Below are 19,763 nucleotides of genomic sequence, written 5' to 3'. Positions count from 1 at the left end.
CAGTTGAGAGCTAAAAATAAATCTTTAAACTACATTGTGAATATTATCGAAGTGCACCTGCATGTTTGTTGAATTTCAACATCACTTTGTGCATCAGACATTCGAAATGTTTATAAGCCATTGAATTAAAGTTATAAAAGAGAAGTATTTATAAACGGACGAATACAAAATGTGTGAAATTACTCACCAGAACTTGAAGCATACACCATTGTTATCCCAGGGAAAGTATATCTTATGGGTATATTGCTTTACCAAGTCTTCTTTTAAAAATCAATGATGCCAGCTGAGTCTGAGATTTGCTCCCTTCACTCCAGCTCGGTTATTTAATTTGTAGTCAGTGAGAGAAACAACAATAACTATATGAAGAACTGGGCACATGTACTCTAAATCGTCTCTGCAGGAGGAATGCTAAGTGCTCCTAATTACACGTTGTCTTCTCCTATGGGTGTAGTATCCCATTTCATGTTTTTAAGATTTCAAATACATCCTAATAACGTGATTAACCCCATAAAATGAAATGTCAAAACCACCAAAATCTCAAATTATGATGGCAATGCCATATCTAGAAGCTTTGAGTTATGAACATTTAATTAAACATTAGTGATTAAATCTTTGCTGTGAACACATTTTTCCCCATTATGTTATCCCAACTGCTGACTTTTATACAAGAAAAAATGTATAATGTAAATTATAACTTGACTCATAATTGCTCACTGGAATTTTCCATCACCACTTGAAAACAGTCAATCGATATTTCAGTTCTAGAAAGAGGCTTTTCAAGGTTGTTTAAATGTTAAAAAAAAAAAGTCCATTTGAAACATCAGCAACATCACCATGCAGACGACCAGTGGGCTTTTAAAGAGCTAGTAAATCACAATCACTAATTTAATACAATGAACACATTGTATTAATCTTAAAGTGATTTAATTTAAGTTAAACAGCTGAATAAACAGTATCCATCCGTCTATGTCACACTTGCAAAATGGTATTTACTATTGTCTATTTAAAATACATTACTGGGAACCAATTTACCATTTGTATTCTTAAAATATGTGTGGATCATTATTTAAAATGTTCTAGTTATCCTGACTATTCTGTCCATCCCTACTAATATTTTCTTAAAGTTCTTTTTTTTAGCTGACTTTAATACAGGTCCTTAAGCAAAGTGAACTTAAAAATTCTAATGAAAAGAATCACATATTGTTGACTCAATCATTGCATCTGTTTGCTGCTTTCCCTTTTTCATAATTCAGACTCTTACTGTAAAAAAATATAATTTCATAATATTAAAACAAAATTGCAAAACCACATTTGAAATTATCAGTTATTCTGATGTTGTGCGTCCCAAAATGTTCTTGCATTTATTCTACACGTTGTCCAAACACTAATTTCACAACTTCTTGTGTACTGTATCTGCACAGCAAAAAAAAATTAAAACTCTAAAACCGGCAAATCAATGACGATAGTGATGTCCACAGTGCAGAAACCTTTAAAAAATCAACAGAATCAGCAAGCAGGTTTTCCTATAAGCATTTGATCATGTATAGCAGTATCTGTGTTGGGTATTACAACAGAACCAGTCCACACTCATAAGTAACAGTATGTGTTTTTATTATAAAAATGGTTGTCTAGCACTTTAATACCAGCTCTGCTCAACTTCTTTCAAACCCTTTTTAAACTGGTTGTACACAGAGCATGTGTAAAACGTATCTTGCATACACTTCTTGCCAATATAAACATTATGCATTCAAATTACTTTCAAAGGTCATTAGTGTTGTCTTATTTTAGAACGGTTATTCATTTACTTATTATTATTGTTTATTTACACATCTGGTACTGTATAACAGTACATACATGGTCAACAAATGTAAGGCAATACAGTCATCCTCAATTAAACTGCCTAACCGGACAAGTCATTATACAGCTTTGGTATATTCAGTTTTTATATTAAAAAAAAAAAAAAAAAAAGTATTCGATTTTTACACCTTAAACAGGATAACTTAGTACATAATTGTTCATTATGCATTTGACAGATGCAAGTGAAGCAACTTTAGTTTTAAAAAAATAAATTTAAAAAATCATCATGTTTTAGTTGGTTTGACAATTCATTTCTGCACCGACATTTTTTTAAAACCTTGTTCTTCTAAAATTTTATTTAATAATAATTAAATAAAAAAAAACAAAAAAAAACAAACACTATACAATTTCTGAAGACTTTCAAAAACATAACTGCAGCTGACCATTAGTAGATGGCTGTGCATCACTGTGCTTCCAATTTCATGAGCATGCTATAGTTTCCAGTTGTTGTTCTGCCTCAGCCGCCATGGCTGCTGCTTGCAACTGCTCTGTCTCACTCTGAATAGCGCTGGCAGGAACCTGCTTGCGTTCACTGTGCATGTTGTTCTCGTGCCTTTTTAGATCTGATGCTTTGGCAAACGCCTTACTGCAGGAGCCACAAACAAAGGGCTTTTCTCCCCTGTGCCGTCTTTCATGGTCTTTCAGGTGGGATTTATGCTTGAATGCTTTGTCACACATTTGACATGCAAAGGGACGTTCATTGCTGTGGACTCTTTCATGCTTCTTAAGGTCTGGCGCACGGATAAAGGACTTTCCACAGACGTCACATCTGTAGGGTTTGTAGCCTGTATGTATTTTTAGGTGTTCTTTTAAATGAGCATGAGTGGTGAAGGCTTTGTTGCACATTTCACAAATAAACGGCCGCTCTGCAGAATGCAGCTTCTCATGTTTTCTCAGTCGGTTTTCATCAATGAAGGTCTTGCCACAGACCTGACAAGCAAGCTGTTCTCTGTGCCCATACAACAAATATTCAAACTTCATGTCTCCAGCGGCAGTTGTCCACCCTGGTGGCTGCTCATCTTTGACCTCACTTATGCTGTCTGCGAACGTTAGAGTCTGAGGTGTCTGTGAACCCAAGTCTTTAGGTTCGGTCTCCATGGATTCCACTTCTTGGCTATAGCAGCTCACTTTATGAACATCTTCACTGCTGAGTTCTTTAAGAATTGCTTCTTGGACTCTAAGGGTGCTATGGGGTGACTTGTCAACTTCGTGGTTTGGTTGGGTCTCTTCTACAACATTATCTGATGGACTCTCATCTCCAAGCACCTCTACATCATCGTCATGGTTATCATGCGAGTCTGTATTTGGAATAGTGATTTTCTCAACACCATAAGCATATTTGGCCTTCTTTTCTCCAGAGGCAGACAAATCCCTTTTCTGAGTACAAAGCTTATCCAGAAATCGAATGCCAAGGATCTGGCCAGAAGACATCATAAGATTTACATCTTCCTTCTTCACAGAAATCTTGGCAGTATACATGTAGTTTAGTACCTCCTCAAAGATATCAGAGCGCAAAAAATCAATCTCAATCACAGAGGAGTTGTCAACTTCGTGTTTTTTAAATAACTTCTTGAAATAATTGCTACAAGCTGCCAAAACACAGCGGTGTGCCCTAAATTTAACATCTTCCACAACGACGGCAATGTCACAGTATTCACCTTCCAACCTCTGCTCGTTTAATATCTTCAGAAAGACTGTTTTGTGTTCGTCATCAACATACTTCACTATTTCTGACATGGTGACCAAAAGATCCTGCCAAATCAAAAAATAAAGAGAGAAACAAAATTAAACACTTTGGGCATTAGTACAAGAAATTACACTGTGAACAAGGCTAAAACTTTAAAGCTTTGTGTAATTTAAAACACATCTGAAACCCAATAAGCACATTCATCTAGTCTGCTGCAAAGGAGTTTATCATCCATACCCAGGACCACGTCTGCTGTCGTAGTCCTTGTTCCAATCAATGAGGACCACGACAGCAGACTAGGTCCACATTTTAATCATGAACCAAGACAGTTACTGTTTAAAGCGCACATTTTTATTACAGAAATGATTGGCAACATACATCCCCCACCACAACTGTAAAAGGATGGACTGGGCTTTCCTTACATCCTCAAGATTCCGATACTCTGAAACTCAAAAAGAAAAAAAAAAAAAAAGTCTAACCAAGTTTTATCAGAAATGGATAAGTGGTTCTCCAAAAAAAATAAAAATAATAATAATTGGGTTAAGTTTCATTATAACTTAATGATAGTCACAATCTTTTTAACTACCACTTTTTTGAGCCAGCAGTTGTTTTTTTTTGTTTAAGTTTGATACCTGTACTTTTCATATAAAAAAATGAATCTTAGTGCAAAAACAAATTAGTGCAATATACAGTTTCCCCCTCAAATGGATAAGGCTGCTCCCAAATTAAATTTTAAATGATCAGAAAACAGAAAAACACTATCAGACAGAAAAGGGTTTATTTGTCTTGAAGGATATCCACCTCGAACAAAATCACAGATCACAGTTGTGAACCAAGTAGGAAGTAAATACAGTATTTGGAGTGTCCACTGATAATTGGTAGCCTATCGGAATGGCATCGATATAAAGACAAAAAACACAATCATCGATCAGCAGTTTTTGTTATTTTAGCCGATAATGTACACCGATATTCGGCAATTATTTTTTGCATTAAGCGCAGAGCTTCTCTGCTCCCCTCAGGTCTACCTCTCTGAATCTGCATGCGATTGAGCTCACCTTCTCCCCCCTGCCCCGCCACCTCTGAGTGTTTACTGATGGGATTGCATCTGTGCAGGCTTCTCAAAGTAACAGAGCAAGTTAAGAGTGTTGAAAAAAGTATTTTTGCACCTCTCAGCCACCATACAGAAACGGGATTTCAACTGTAAAACAGCGCTGCCTCCTGCCACTTCCCTTGCTAGCTGCTGTTCGCCTGGGGGGGAACGACTCTAATTATCTGTCAATGTATCAAACACACTTCACAGATTTCTCTCTGAGGTTAGTCTAGCTTCTTTGCGGTCGCCCCGGGTTCGGTCTTCTACAAAGTAGTACACAAGAGTGGTATATCATAGGCGCATATGGCTGTCACTCTTGGAAAGGGGCAGACTGTGGCTTTCTAATTATACCCAATATGGGCATCTATGTCAGTGAGAATCTGACTGACTGCTTCACGCCGTGTGAGAGAGCACTGGATGGAACAGACGTGCAGGATAGCAAAGAAAACATTGCGAAACAAAATAAAAAAGATTGTGTTTCCCTTGTTTTTGATCATTTTCTTTACTTTTATATATTATTTTGCATTTGCGTTTTCTATAGTTTTGTTATAAATGGCTGTAACTTTTGTTCTGGTGTTCCAATTTTAATTCTTCCATTTTAGACATGTTCCCAAGACCTTGAAGTTTGATTGTAAAATACATTTTTTTCTACTCCGAGCACTGAAAAAAATATTTATTGACAACAAATGTTTTTTTTCTTCTAAAAAGCGTATTTTATTTATTTTCATCCTCCTGCCATTCATTAGTTTTTTGTTTATTATTTATTTATTAGCAGACGCCCTTATCCAGGGCGACTTACAATTGTTACAAGATATCACATTATTTTTACATACAATTACCCATTTATACAGTTGGGTTTTTACTGGAGCAATCTAGGTAAAGTACCTTGCTCAAGGGTACAGCAGCAGTGTCCCCCACCTGGGATTGAACCCACAACCCTCCGGTCAAGAGTCCAGAGCCCTAACCATTACTCCATACTGCTGCCCTACGTTGCTGTACTAAATTTAGTGGGTATCAAATCAAACAATGGATTTTTTATTTTCTGAATCCCCAGTTTGTGCTGATTTATTCCACATATGGTACTTACCTGAAACCCCTGTAGTCACAGTTATAAGCACAAATATAATAACAGTAAAAACTTTGAGAACTTTTCTCCGTCAATAATGTACAGAGCACTCACCTGAATCACTTAATAAAAACTTTGTAGTTTTACTTCATCCTCTTTATTTCACTACCAAAAACAAGCAGAACTATTAAAGGGCCAGTCAATCACAGTCCTACACAAAACAATTCTTAAGTGATAATATGCAAATTACGTTTACTGCACCTGCACCGTTTGACCTAGAGTCAAGATTGTTTACCTTTATTAAAGGAATGTTCTTTTATTTTGTGTGTTCAGATGTTTTTTTTTTTTTGCCGAACGGGTATCATATCGAAGTTCAAAATTCTGGTATCGTGACAACCCTAGTTGTTACTCTGACTTGTTATGGATTTAAAAAAAAAAAAATTGGGGATTTTGCTTTGACCCCCAACTGGTACAAATCAACATGAATAAGATAAAAAAAAGTATTATTTTGTAATTACTATATGCATAAACAGATGTAATCAGTTTTTTTTAAAAAAAATTATTTAGTAGTCGCCAATTAATTTGACCCCTTTTTCTCCCAATTTGAACATGTCCAATTGTACTTAGGCTCAGCTCACCGCTACCACCCCTGCACGGACTCGGGAGCGGCGAAGATAAACACACGCTGTCCTCCGAAGCGTGTGCCATCTTTTCACTTTTCAGCTTACAGGCAAGCCCGCAGGCGCCTGGCCAGTCTACAGGGGTCGCTGGTGCGCGGTGAGCCGAGGACACCCTGGCCAACCTAAGCCCTCCCCACCTGGGCAGCACTCAGTCAATTGTGCGCTGCCCCTTGGGAGCTCCCGTTTTTTTGTGTGACTGTTGTAAAACAAATATATACATTGCTGTCAAGCACACAGTTCAATACTACGTTATTCTTTGTATTTATTTTCTGAAATGCAACAAGTAAACAATATCTGTTAATTGTTTTATAATTCTAAAACAGTTTAAATATAGGCCCCATGTCTTGTTCTAGTAGTTTACAATAGCTTCCCTGCACTGTTTATTATCATCAGTATCGGCTGATATGGGTAGATAACCATCGGCCAATAAGCATTTGGATCACTTCCACAACACTGAAAATATGAAGACTGCATCTGAAATATTTGAGATATAAACAGTTGTAGCAGCTGTGGACAGGGCTGGATTAACGCATAGAGCCCAAAATCATTAGGGGGCCCAAAACGATTTATTTATTTATTTAAACAGATACACGGAGAAAACAAGTTACTTTCGTTTTAAATCAAAAATGACTTGTTTTTACAGTTTTGTATGTACATATACCTGTTTATATCGGTTTACACCCTAGTTTCTTTTGAAATGTTTATTTTATTATAGGTTTTTATTTTTTGAAGTAGTGCTTTATGTGTGGTAAGTTAGAAAATAACCCCTTTTATGTTTAATTGTTTATTTAAATACAGCGTTTTGGCTTGAATAAAACTTTTGAGTTGTATCCGATAGTTTGTCTTTCATTTTAATATCGTTGTTGTTTAAGGGATTGTAGCTTAACAGGAAAGCGTAATCAATGGGACTCCGAGTCTGTATTGTCAGATCAAAAATGAAAAGTGCTGACAATGTATTCAATCGATGCACAGAGTAACTACTGTACTGCACAGCTTGTTCTACTCACTTGAAGCATGAGATTTGAAACCTCAGGAATTATTTGCACATGGTTATTTTTATTTTTTTGTGCACGGTTATTAGAAACGGTGAAAAATTGACATTCAGCTAAAAGTTGGGGTGGGGCGATAGTTCAAACATAAGCGTTGACTCGGCAGAATCCGGTATATATATATATATATATATATATATATATATTATTGCTTTGCCGCTTTCCCAATTAGCTTGAATGACATATGCAGTACCTACACCTTCTGTGAAAAGTATCAAAAGAAGAATGCCAATTAACAATACTGTGCTGAAATTAGTATTGAATTTATACAATAACAAGTGACTGACTTGGCGGATCTTAGACGGGATCTGGCAGCTGATGAAGACTGGCACAAACGTGTGCTCTTGTCTGCACCTAGCAGACAGCCACGTTTTCCTACACTTGCCAAGTTTGCCTTGAATATGTTGGCTTTGCCACACAGTACTGCAGATTTAAAACTATTTTTTTTTTATTGCTGAATCTTGTAAAAACAGACATAAGAAATGACTGTCTATTAGGGTTGTGCACATTAAATGTCATTCACATGCAAAATTCAATCTTTTGTTTTGTATAATTCATATTACTAAAACAAAATCCACTACCAACTCTATATGGTGCCACTGCTGTGCACCGGAGCAGGGTATATTATGCCAAAGCACTTTGGCATGAAGTGCTTTAGCACATGCTATGGTAGTATGAGCTGTATTGAAACAAATGTCTCAAACCATCTGCTGTTTGGGATTTTTTTGTTCAATGCCCAGACGACCAAAATAAAAGTGAATGCAAACTGTACAAGCGACTCTTGATGTATCATGGAGGCACAACCAATCTCCGGGGTCACTTGACAAGCGTAAGTTCATATTATTAGTTTTATGTTTTATCAGTCGTAGTATTAAAGTGACTGTAACTGATAACCTGCTTGGAACGATGACTTAAATAAAGCTTTGTTTTGCGTAAGTCAGCTGCAGTTCTTTTAATTGCTCACAATAAGGTGTGGCTGCAGTGAAAGCTAACTGTATATATATATATCACAAGCAGCATAAATGACATTTACATTTACATATTTTTATTTAAAGTATAAAACCATGATTACTGTTCTATTAACACATTTTTAAACTGCATATGAATGTTTTAGTGCACTTATATGGATTACCTGTAAAATTATAGGATTTTCAATCAAATACAAACTAGTAGCTATGGTGACGTCACCAGTAAATTATGCAAATTAGTACCATCGACGGTTCGAGTCTTTGGTAATGTGTTCAGAACTTTCGAAGGTCAAAATGTACCCTTGTTCCAGCCCTACTGTACAGACATTCTGGATCAAATTCTGACTATGAAGACTGCTGTTAAAAACAGAACCAGCTTCAGACCAACAAAGCAAATGATCCAGATTGTCAGTAAACACAAATAGTGTCGTAAAAAAAAAGGCCACTGTAAATCTGCATGTCAGTAAAAACAAAATGACACAAGGTTGTCAACCCTGACTTGACTACACGACAATCTACAGATATGTTTTTTATTTTTTATATATATTTTTGTGGACAATACAGTTGGTGGACAAAAGTTTAAGCACCTTCCGATATATTAGTATCACCTTTTTTAAATTGGACAACAATCAACATATGGTGTCCTTGTCCAAATTTATTTTGAAATGTATTTAGCACACCACCTTCAATTAAACCGTTTCTGTCAGATTCTGTCAGTTCAGTTCTGAGCATTGCATGAAATTTGTCATAATTAATACACTAGAATTCAGCATAATTGACAGTTTCTGACCAAAACTACGTATAATAACTTAACACCAAAAATGACACCTTTTGCAAATTGGTGAAGCGTGCGTTATAGAAGCTAATATTATATATATGGCTTCTGTTTTTCGGGTTTTATAAATTGTATTTTTTCGATGCTTATTTTTAGCCATTTTGGAGTTTTATGTAAATGGGTTTTTTTCAGGGCTTTCGTTTTAGGATATACTGTATGAAATTAGTGTTTTCGTTTTTGTTTTTTTTGTCAAAATATGTATAGTAGTAACTCGACAGTACTTGTACACTTAAGTTGTACCTTCTTTCCATTGCTGTCTTTCACAACAAAATCCCTATGGTCACGGGCACATTCTTCCAGGGTTTTGTGTGTAGGCAATTTTGTACATTTCGCCACAATTCTGTTTTAAATCCTCCGTATCTTAACTGTAATACAGCTTTAAATCCTACTAACAAGCCTCCATCCTGATTGTAATCTCGTTTTAATTCTCGCAAGCGGAGTCTCCAATAGAAATGTAGGAATGTGCTATCACTCAGTAGTTGGGGCGGGTTTAAAGTATTCAGAACTAATCAATGCAAGATACAAGTCAGGAAGGCAGGACATTACACATACACAGTGCTCCCTCGCTACAACACGGGTCTAGGAGGACACACAACATAAGCGTTCTAACCTAAGACCGTTATAAAGGGGGGAGGGGGGAGGGGGGTGCTGCGGGACACATAACACACATCTGACTAAAATACAAAATAAAATAACTCCCTCTCTATAATGCACATATAGTGAAGCAAAAATCTAACTTTCCGTGAATTAAAACATGCATAAAGTACCATGTAATCACTGCTGTACTTTTTACAACAAAAAAGGTAACATTCCCACTCGTGGATCATTTTAATTAGCAGTTTCTAAACTATAAATAGCCTGGCTAAACGGCGGTTCAGTTCGAAGTGACAGGCAAGCAAACCAAGTGTAAAAAGGAGAACTAGTCAGACGAGGGGAAGAGGGAATGGGCTCGCCCCAGGTTCGGCTGCTGGAGCTGGGCTGAAGCGTCTCGTCTCCTGGAAAAATCTGCAGCTCCTCTCGCAGCAGAAAAGTAAATACATTAGGAAAGATAACCAAGTAATAGGCCTAATATTTATTTAGTTATAAAACGAATGCTGAATACGATGTCTGTGTTATAAAGTGCCAGCGCAGCTTTTCTTCAGTTCAGATACTGTATCAAATGGGAGAGACAGAAACTGAAGTTAGACTGAGAAATTGTTTATAGTTTGAACAACACCGGTACTGTATTTACTGTAGAGATATTGCATGAATCACTAGTATAGGGAATTGGGGGACATGCTGTAGGAGTGTTATATCCTGAGGCGCATTATAACTAGGGCTTCTGTTTTTTGGGTTTTATTAATTGTATTTTTCGGTGCTTATTTTTAGCTATTTTCGAGTTTTATGTAAATCGTTTTCTTTCGGGGCTTTCGTTTTTGATATACTGTATGAAATTAGTGTTTTCGGTTACTTTATAAAATGCGTGAGCGTTTATTACTTTTTTTTTCTGTCAAAATATGTATAGTAACTCGACAGTACTTGCACACTTAAGTTGTACCTTCTTTCCTTTGCTGTCTTCCACAACGAAATCCCTATGTTCACGGGCACATTCTTCTGGGGTTTTTGTGTGTAGCCATTTTGTACATTTAGTCACAATTCTGTTTTAAATCCTCCGTATCTTAACAGTAATACAGCTTGAAATCCCGCTAACAAGCCTCCATCCTGTAATCTTGTTTTAAATCTCACAAGATGAGTCTCCAATAGAAACGTAGCAATGTGCTGTCACTCAGTAGTTGGGGCGGGTTTAAAGTATTGAGAATGAATCAATGATATATACAAGTCAGGAAGGCGGGACATTGCCCAGCAGCACTGGGAAATGTATTTATTATTATTTTTGTAGTAGGTTTTATTTTTTAATGGGACTAGGGTAAAGTCAACATGAATTGATTAACCATTTCCATAGTTTTTCCGGTACTTTCCAGGGTTTATTGGCTATCCACCGTTTTCATTTTTTTATATTGGGGGTGTTTTATAGAGTTTTATCGGTTAAAACCGAAAATCAAAAGCCCTACTTATAAAAGAGAGCCTTATAGCGAGGCAGCACTGTGTATATATGTATATATATATATATACACACACACACACACACACACACATATATACACAGTAGATGCTGGTTATTAGCAACCCTAATAAAGACAACTTTCGGCTATTAACAACATTTTCCCAGGAACCAATCCCATCCCATAGATGTTAATGTTAATGGACTTCTGATATGAGCAACTGCACGCCGCTTATTGACAGCTTTATTACTAGTTGCCAGGGCTACAGAGCGCACTTGTATGATTTATGCACATACTTCATGCAGCTTTTATAACACACTGACTTCGCAACTGCGTATTTCTGGTGGACTGAGACAGAATCATGGCTTTGAAACTGGCTACGAAACTGCATACAAAATTGAGATGGATTTACAGCGGGAGGTGGTACATTGTAAAAAGCAGGCAACGTTGGGCAATTTTCTTAATTCTAAATAACACAATTTTAAAATGATTGTTAGTACAACACATTTTTTTATGTTTGCTTTACTCGTTGTAAGGACGATTGTAGTACATCGTTGTGTAGTACTTTGTACAACTACAGTATATATCGCTGTTCCATATAAATACACTTGAAAACAGGGGCTTTTCGCTTATTGGCAACTTTCGGTTAATGACAACTTTTTGCTGGGAACCAGAGGTTGTTAATAAGTGGCATCTACTGTAGATATAAATAATCGGCTATTCGTTGTTATTCATATAAAGGTAGGGGTCCGATGGGTTAATCCGGCCCTGGTCGTGGGTCCGTAATTATAATCTGGCCTTCGGTAGAATTGTGTGGCTCCATTCACACTGGGTTTGTTTCGTTTCGTTTGAAACAATGTATCGATATGCTTGCTGTTCACACTTATCTGCAAACAAAGTGACCGAGTTCGTTTGGATGCGAACTATTTTTTTTTTTTTTTGTACTTTTCAATTTTTTTTTCAGGACAAAGTCTCTTTGTGTTCACAACACAATTTTTCAACTGTACTCGGTTCGTTTATATGGTGTGTGAACTGGATGTTTATATATTTTATTATTTTTGTGAGTTTCGTGCAGTTCGGCAAGATTTTGGTGTCTGACCAAATTCTCTACCAGAGCTTCAGTTTTCTCGCACTGTGCATGTAGTTTAGGATTACCATATTTCCACAGTGAAAAAGGGGGAGTTTTTTTCTTTAAAATGTATTGACGCGGTAGCAACTCTGAAGCCAGCAATAACAGTATAACACAGTAATAGTTTAAAAATTAAACATCGGGTGAATTTATTGCTGATGATAAAACTCATTACTTTCTTTATATTGTCATCTAGTCAAAACGTGTTAAACGTAAAAAAGTTAAAAAAATAAAAAATAAAAAAAAATAGTACAGCTATTTTTAAACATATGGTATACAAATAATCATAATGATTAAACAAATAATCCATAAAATTGTTTATTTTATTTTTTAATGGCGCTAACACACAACCTAGTACATTACAATGCGGACCGAGACCACCTCTTTTCTAGGTAGGGTTCCCAAGTGGACTGTTCTTCACACCAAAAGTACCGAACCGTACCGATTGCGGACCAAAACCTCTCGAACCCAGTGTTAACACAGCCTTAGACGCAGACATCTCATAATAATTACTAGAGGGTAAATATTCATTTCGTTGGCCATGTGTTACCCAGCGTGGAAAGGCCAGGTTACACATTCCATTGGCTGTGTACACCAACTCACGCGCCTCGTGAACTTTTTGCGCATGTCCCTACTAGGATTACTTCAACTGAGAAGTTCTACCTTTCTTCATGTTAGCGATTTCATGCATTGTTTTATTTTTTGTAAACTAATTTCGACAGAATTGGTAAAACACACACAGGGACAATATTAAAGACTAAAAGCATGGAAGAAACAATCAAGTCTGAAGCCTGTGTTGAGCCAACATGGACCAAACAACACGGGGATCTGATTCGCACTGCTGCGGATTAAATTCATTTAATTAATTTTTTACTCTCAACGTAATAGCTCAACGTGGTGTTAATTTTATTGTATTTTTCTTTAATGAAGTGCTGAAAAGTTGAGACGTGTATGTACATTATAGGAGATACGGGTAACTGCGTCCATCCATTTTGAGCCAGCGCTGAAGCAACTGGCACCCGCCCTGGGGTTTTTTTTTTTTTTTTTTGGTTGTTTTTTTTTCAGTAGGGTAAAGTTAAAACACGCTTTTGTAAATGTGCTCCCTGGAATAAGAATGCTCGCATTGGAAGTAAAATTGCCGTTGATATATAGTTTTTTCTATTATAACATTTCACGCACATACATCATCTCAGTGCTACTATGGCATGTCATAAGTCGCCCGTATCTTTTTGCACAATGCCCGAGCAGCCATGAACATGAACACTCCTGGCCCAGCTGAACTCGTCCTGCTGATGCAAACGTGAGCGCGCAGGTATCTTAACCTTACAATGTTTTAAATAAATGCATGATCAAACCACACGTTTTTTTTTTATTCTAAACATAGATTTGAATCTCTTACCTGTAAAAGAAGATGCGCTTCTTTTTGTAGCTCTTGTTTTTTCAACGCCGCCCTTGGCAGAAATGAATAATACTTTGTGTAGTACTGGATGGGCCTGAGAACGAGCAGGAAGGACGCGCTGCGCAGGCACGGAACTGCAGGCAGAATGATTATAGCGCAGCGGACATCTGGGGTAATGCAGGCAATGCATGGAGATACGAACGGACCATTAGTTGCAAATGGGCGTCCGTACGCAGAAAACGTAGGGAAATTCAAACTAAACCACCAAGCGAGTGAGAACTCTCCTGAAAGTTAATTTCCTTAATAAAAATGCTGCAATATAACAGAATGTGCGGAGCGCGAGCTAGCCTAGATTTGGGGCGCGAACCTCAGTCACGACTCACGAGCGGTCTGATGGAATTAGTCGAACAGCTAAATGTTGGTGTGCCTACATTGTAGTCGTGTGAAATGTATTAAGACAAATTACTTCAATGCAAAAAACAAACCTTTTAGATATAAAGATAATATATGAATAAACATTTTAATGGCGTACTACAGGGGGTTCTGCAAGGAAAAGGTCAATGTAAAAATAGTTGACCTGTAAAACAAATATTTAAAACAATTTTGTGAATACTATGTGCCAGATTGTCAAAGTTTATATGACAATTTGTGCAATAATATTAATGATAAAAACAACCAAACAAACAAAAAACAACTTGGATATGAAAATAAGTCTGAGTTCTGACATATTGATATCATAGGGGGCCATTGCAATACCTAATAGAATTTAAACAAATGCAACCAGTCTTTATTATTATATACCTAGTGTTTCTTATACAAATATAAATATTGCCATGAAACCAAACACAAAATGAGCATATGCTGAATCCTGACAGGAAACTGAACTGTTTCAGAAAGGGTTTAATTAAAGTAGCATGAATTGCTAGAGGGGCCATAAGTACACAATGTGACTAAAGTATTAACATGCATAAATAAAACAATGTTCCACCGTAACCATGAACATACATTTATAATATATATATATATATATATATATATATATATTATAATAATAATAAAGTGCTTTATCATAGCACAGCACACAACACACTTAGATCAGGCACATGAGGCACTCTTTTTAAAAGCAAGTTATCCAGCAGATTTCAAACTGATAGGCAGGCCTCCGCGGTTCAACTGAAATGTTTTAATTTTCTAAATATTTAGTATGTTTACATTATCAGAAGCAGTCAGAGCATAACTGCAATATACAGTGCCTATAGAAAGTCTACACCCCCTTTCAAAATGTTCACCTTTTGTTGCCTTATAGCCTGGAATTAAAATGCATTAAAATCGTTTTTTTTTTTCATTTATCTACACATCCTACCCCACAACTTCCAAGTGAAAAAAATATTCTAGAAATTTGTAGAAAATTAATTAAAAATAAAAACTGAAATAGCTTGGTTGGATAAGTGTCCGCCCCCCTTTTAATAGCAATCTTAAATTAGCTCATGTGTAACCAATCGCCTTCAAAATCACACACCGAGTTAAGTGGCCTCCACCTGTGTTAAATTGTAGTGATTCACATGATTTCAGGATAAATTCAGCAGTGCCTGTAGGTTCCCTCTGCTGGTGAGTGCATTTCAAAGCAAAGACTCAACCATGAGCACCAAGGCGCTTTCAAAAGAACTCCGGGACCAAGTTGTTGAAAGGCACAGATCAGGGGATGGGTATAAAAAAATATCAAAGGCCTTGAATATCCTTTGGAGCACGGTCAAGATGATTATTAAGAAGTGGAAGGTGTATGGCACCACCAAGACCCTGCCTAAATCAGGCCATCCCTCCAAACTGGATGACCGAGCAAGAAGGAGACTGATTAGAGAGGCTACCAAGAGGCCAATGGCAACTTTTCAAGAGCTACAGGCTTTTATGGCCAAGACTGGTCAAAGTGTGCATGTGACAACAATATCCCAAGCACTCCACAAATCTGGCCTGTATGGTAGGGTGGCAAGAAGGAAGCCATTACTCAAGAAAGCTCACCTTGAATTCCGTTTGAAGTATGCAAAAAAACACTCAGGAGATTCTGTAGCCATGTGGCAAAAAGTTTTGTGGTCTGACGAAACTAATGGAACTTTTTGGCCTAAATGCAAAGTGTTATGTTTGGCGCAAACCCAACACAGCGCATCACACAAAGAACACCATCCTTACTGTGAAGCATGGTGGTGGCAGCATCATGTTATGGGGATGTTTCTCATCGGCAGGGACTGGAGCATTTGTCAGGATAGAAGGGAAAATGAATGGAGCAAAGTACAGAGAAGTCCTTGAAGAAAGCTGAAACTGGGACGGAAGTTCACCTTTCAGCATGACAACGACCCAGAGCACACAGTCAAAGCTACACTGGAGTGGCTAAGAAACAAAAAGGTAAATTTCCTTGAGTGGCCCAGTCAGAGCCCCAACCTAAATCCAATCGAAAATTTGTGGCATGACTTGAAGATTGCTGTCCAACGCTCCCCAAGGAACTTGACAGATCTTGAACAGTTTTGTAAAGTAGAATAGTCAAATATTGCCAAATCTAGGTGTGCAAAGTTGGTAGAGATCTATCCCAACAGACTCACAGCTGTAATTGCTGCCAAAGGTGCTTCCACCAAGTATTAACTCAGGGGGGTGGAGACTTATCCAGTTATGATCTTTCAGTTTTGTATTTTTAGTATATAACTTTTTTCCCCTTAACAGTGTGGAGTATGGTGTGTAGATAAGTGGGGAAAAAAATCCTCATTTAAATGCATGAAACTCTGAGGCACTGACACAAGAAAATGTGAAAAAAGTTCAAGGGGGTGTAGACTTTCTATAGGCACTGTACAGCCTAGCTCTGCTGACTGCATTATGCTCACTGTTTGCCGTGTAAGTTTGATGCTATTGGCATTTTTTTGTAAATACAAAGCCACATGTATTCATGTTTAATTATAAATCTCAATTTAAAAGGTTCACAAATGACTTACATTTCACAATGTATGTAAAAATAACTAATTATATACTACATAATTACACTAATGAAAAAACTGCAGTAGGAATAACCAACCACTAGATGTCCTCCAAACTGTAGGTATTAATATTTATTTATTTATGTATTTTTATTTTTTTTACTTGAATGAGTTTTCTGTATTTTTTTGCTGTGAAATCATTTAAAATGTTTCATAAACTACACAATTCTATGCAACTCCTATATCGTCTCCTGTTCTCTGCTGGAACTATATGGTCCCAGGGATTTAGTTTTATGTAGGTGAGCAGGTGTTGTTTTGGGATTACTTGGAGGACAGTTTGGTTTAAAACTCTGTCTCTGTGCCTTTTTCTTTCCGTCATATTCAATTTTACAGATCAATCCATAAAGGTGTCCAGGAGTTACAATCCGCAAAAGCTTTCATAGAAATAAACATCCACACATCCAAACAAGAAACCGTTAATAAAAACAGGATATGTTATGTGCATGCAGCTAGTGCAAATAATTTTGAATACTCTAAACATACACCTTTGTTTCACAAACACTTCTATCTGTGGCGGTCAAAATTGTACCACAAACATTTTTTGCATAATGTAAAAACACCAAGAAAGGTACAGTATGTTTTATGCAGAATTTTTGTTCTCCTTATACATGGTTCATGATACAGTAAACTGAATGCAGGCTATGTTTTCTACTGCTTGAAATTTTCACCCAGTGTTACAGGGCATTATTCAACACAACAAAGGAACATGCAAAATCTGCTAGTATATGTGTTCACAATATGTGGCTAAAGAACATGTAACATGTGTCCTTACATTTGTCCATATATGTCTACACTAACCATGTCAGTATTAAGTTGTGTATTGTACCATGTTTTCCCCCACTTTAACTAGCTCTCCATTTTTATTTATTTCCACACAGATAATGGTACTTTCAAAAGCAAGATGATAAACCGTCACTTTGTGTTGCTGCTGTGAAAAAAAAACAAAAAAAAAAAACATATTGGCATACCTGTGAGGAATGACATGAACTAGGGAATGCAATTTGCTTGAATTATTTTTTTATTGGTTTGAAATATGTATAACCTCAAATGGCCCACTAGGGGCTGTAGAGTACATAATCAAAATGTGTGACTCAAGCCAACTTTGGATGTATAAAATAAAACTGAAATTTTGAGGACATCATGGCCTACGGGCAAGTCCCTTATCCATGGGTTCAAATACCTGTGGTATTTATTTATTTTAATCTGTCCTAAAACAAAAATGGCCAAGTCAACAAAGAAGACATAAAGATGTAAAGTTAAAGTGCCTAAGTTAAACAAGACACAATTGAGGCAAACTTGGCCCCCGCTTTTTTTGTTCTACTCATGCTGATGTAAAAACCTTCCATGATACAAATAGTGGTGTCTGCAATTAATGCAATAAATAGCACGTGTACAGTAGGAGTTAGCAACTGCATCCTCTATCACCTATGATGGGGTAGTCCTTACATCTGTGTGTCCATTGTTTGGTGCCTCTAAATGCAAATTAATTTGTCTATAGTTGATATTTTTCTATTTTAAAAACACATAAATTACATTTAATTAACAGATCACTAGTCATAATTGCAAAACAACCAAATTATATTGGGTATTGACAACCACTATTAGTGTTAGATTCTATTGACTGGTTTCATATTCCAAACATACTTCATTGAATACATTTTGTTCAAGTGCAGTTTAAAATGAATAATCCATTATTTTAAGCAGTCTTGTTATCTTGCATCTTTAGAGTGTGGCGTTGATTAAAAAATTGAGCCTTGTATCAGCTTTTGGTTTTATTTTGTGTGGGACCAGTGTTGTTACATTTGCGCTGTGAAACAATTTTCTCCTGTGGATGTGTGTGCAAGTGCATTGTGTGATGAAATTCATGCATTTACTGATCTGTGTCAGTGGCAGGCATTCTCTGCCTTTACATGGATTCCTCCAGTCTTTTTTGAATGTGTATGTCCTAGTAAATAACCAAGGAGCTGAAGCTGAGTCCGTCTGTGCAGCTACAGTCCTGGGTCAGCTGCTTACTAGCTTCATGGACACAGATGCCCTTTACTTTCCTGAATAACCCAGCTTCAGTGAACTGCCAGGGTCTTTCAATTGTCTTGATCAGTTATCACTGATCACAATATTATACATCTTTCTTTCTTCTCCCCGAGCAAGTATGTTCCCCTTGTCAGTAAGTTTCATCATATTACTTGCCGTATTATTTTAATTACTGATTTGAAACATTGCATTCTTTTGTATGTATCAATTTATAGTTAAGTCTAACTATATTATTTGATCACAGACTCCCAGCCTTTAACAATGGCGAGCCTCGGGTGTCCAAAGCTCTTGCTGCTGATAACTCTCCTGCCCTGAGTTGTGCCTTTCTGATTTCTTTCTTTTACCAGATCAGATTCCTGCCCTAAGCTTGAATTTGGATATGAAAAAAGGAAATTCTGTTTCCAGCCGTGTGGGTGTGTCAGTGTTTGGGGATTTTCACAAAACTCCAAAAAATAAAAGTAGACAACATAACACTGTACTGCATCTTACGGCCTGAGTTCAGTTTCACTATGTCATTTCACATAACATTAGTTCCCCCACCCCCCAAAAAAACTACCAACTCCTTACTATTTCTAAGAGCTTCTACCAGCATCACCCATAATGCCGCACAGGTATACACCTATTGATTTTTTCGCTTTTAAACCAAGTCCTCAACAAATTCCAAAACTGAAAAATTTAAGTCAGTATCAAGCAGGTCCGATGTGCACTGCAGTGCCTCATGGAAACCAATCAATCTTTAGAACACTATTTGTGGAATAATCTGCTTGATTTTGCAGTTGTATTTGACAGTGTTAAAGTAACTGCCACACACATCCCAAGAGTGCTGATAGTGACTGTGTTTCATGAGATGCATGTGGACTGGCAGTAATATGCTGCAGTGTGGTGAACTCATTATGCACTGGCATAAAAAGAT

General features: G+C 36.9%; 1 protein-coding gene across 1 annotated transcript; it reads right to left on the bottom strand.

The window, feature by feature from the left end:
- Nucleotides 1-1,594: 1,594 nt before the first annotated feature.
- Nucleotides 1,595-14,076, bottom strand: LOC117399667 (zinc finger and BTB domain-containing protein 14-like). Its single transcript, XM_033998984.3, has 2 exons — nucleotides 13,803-14,076; nucleotides 1,595-3,609 (listed from the first exon to the last, which is right to left on the bottom strand). The coding sequence occupies exon 2, from the start codon at nucleotides 3,592-3,594 to the stop codon at nucleotides 2,278-2,280; it is 1,317 nt and encodes a 438-aa protein (XP_033854875.1). The 5' UTR covers nucleotides 3,595-3,609; nucleotides 13,803-14,076; the 3' UTR covers nucleotides 1,595-2,277.
- Between the last annotated feature and the right edge of the window lie 5,687 nt (nucleotides 14,077-19,763).

The sequence above is a fragment of the Acipenser ruthenus genome, chromosome 4 (assembly GCF_902713425.1).
Source record: "Acipenser ruthenus chromosome 4, fAciRut3.2 maternal haplotype, whole genome shotgun sequence".
NCBI classification, from domain to species: domain Eukaryota; kingdom Metazoa; phylum Chordata; class Actinopteri; order Acipenseriformes; family Acipenseridae; genus Acipenser; species Acipenser ruthenus.
The sequence above is the reverse complement of the archived record's forward strand: the minus strand, read 5'-3'. Positions and strand labels throughout refer to the sequence as shown.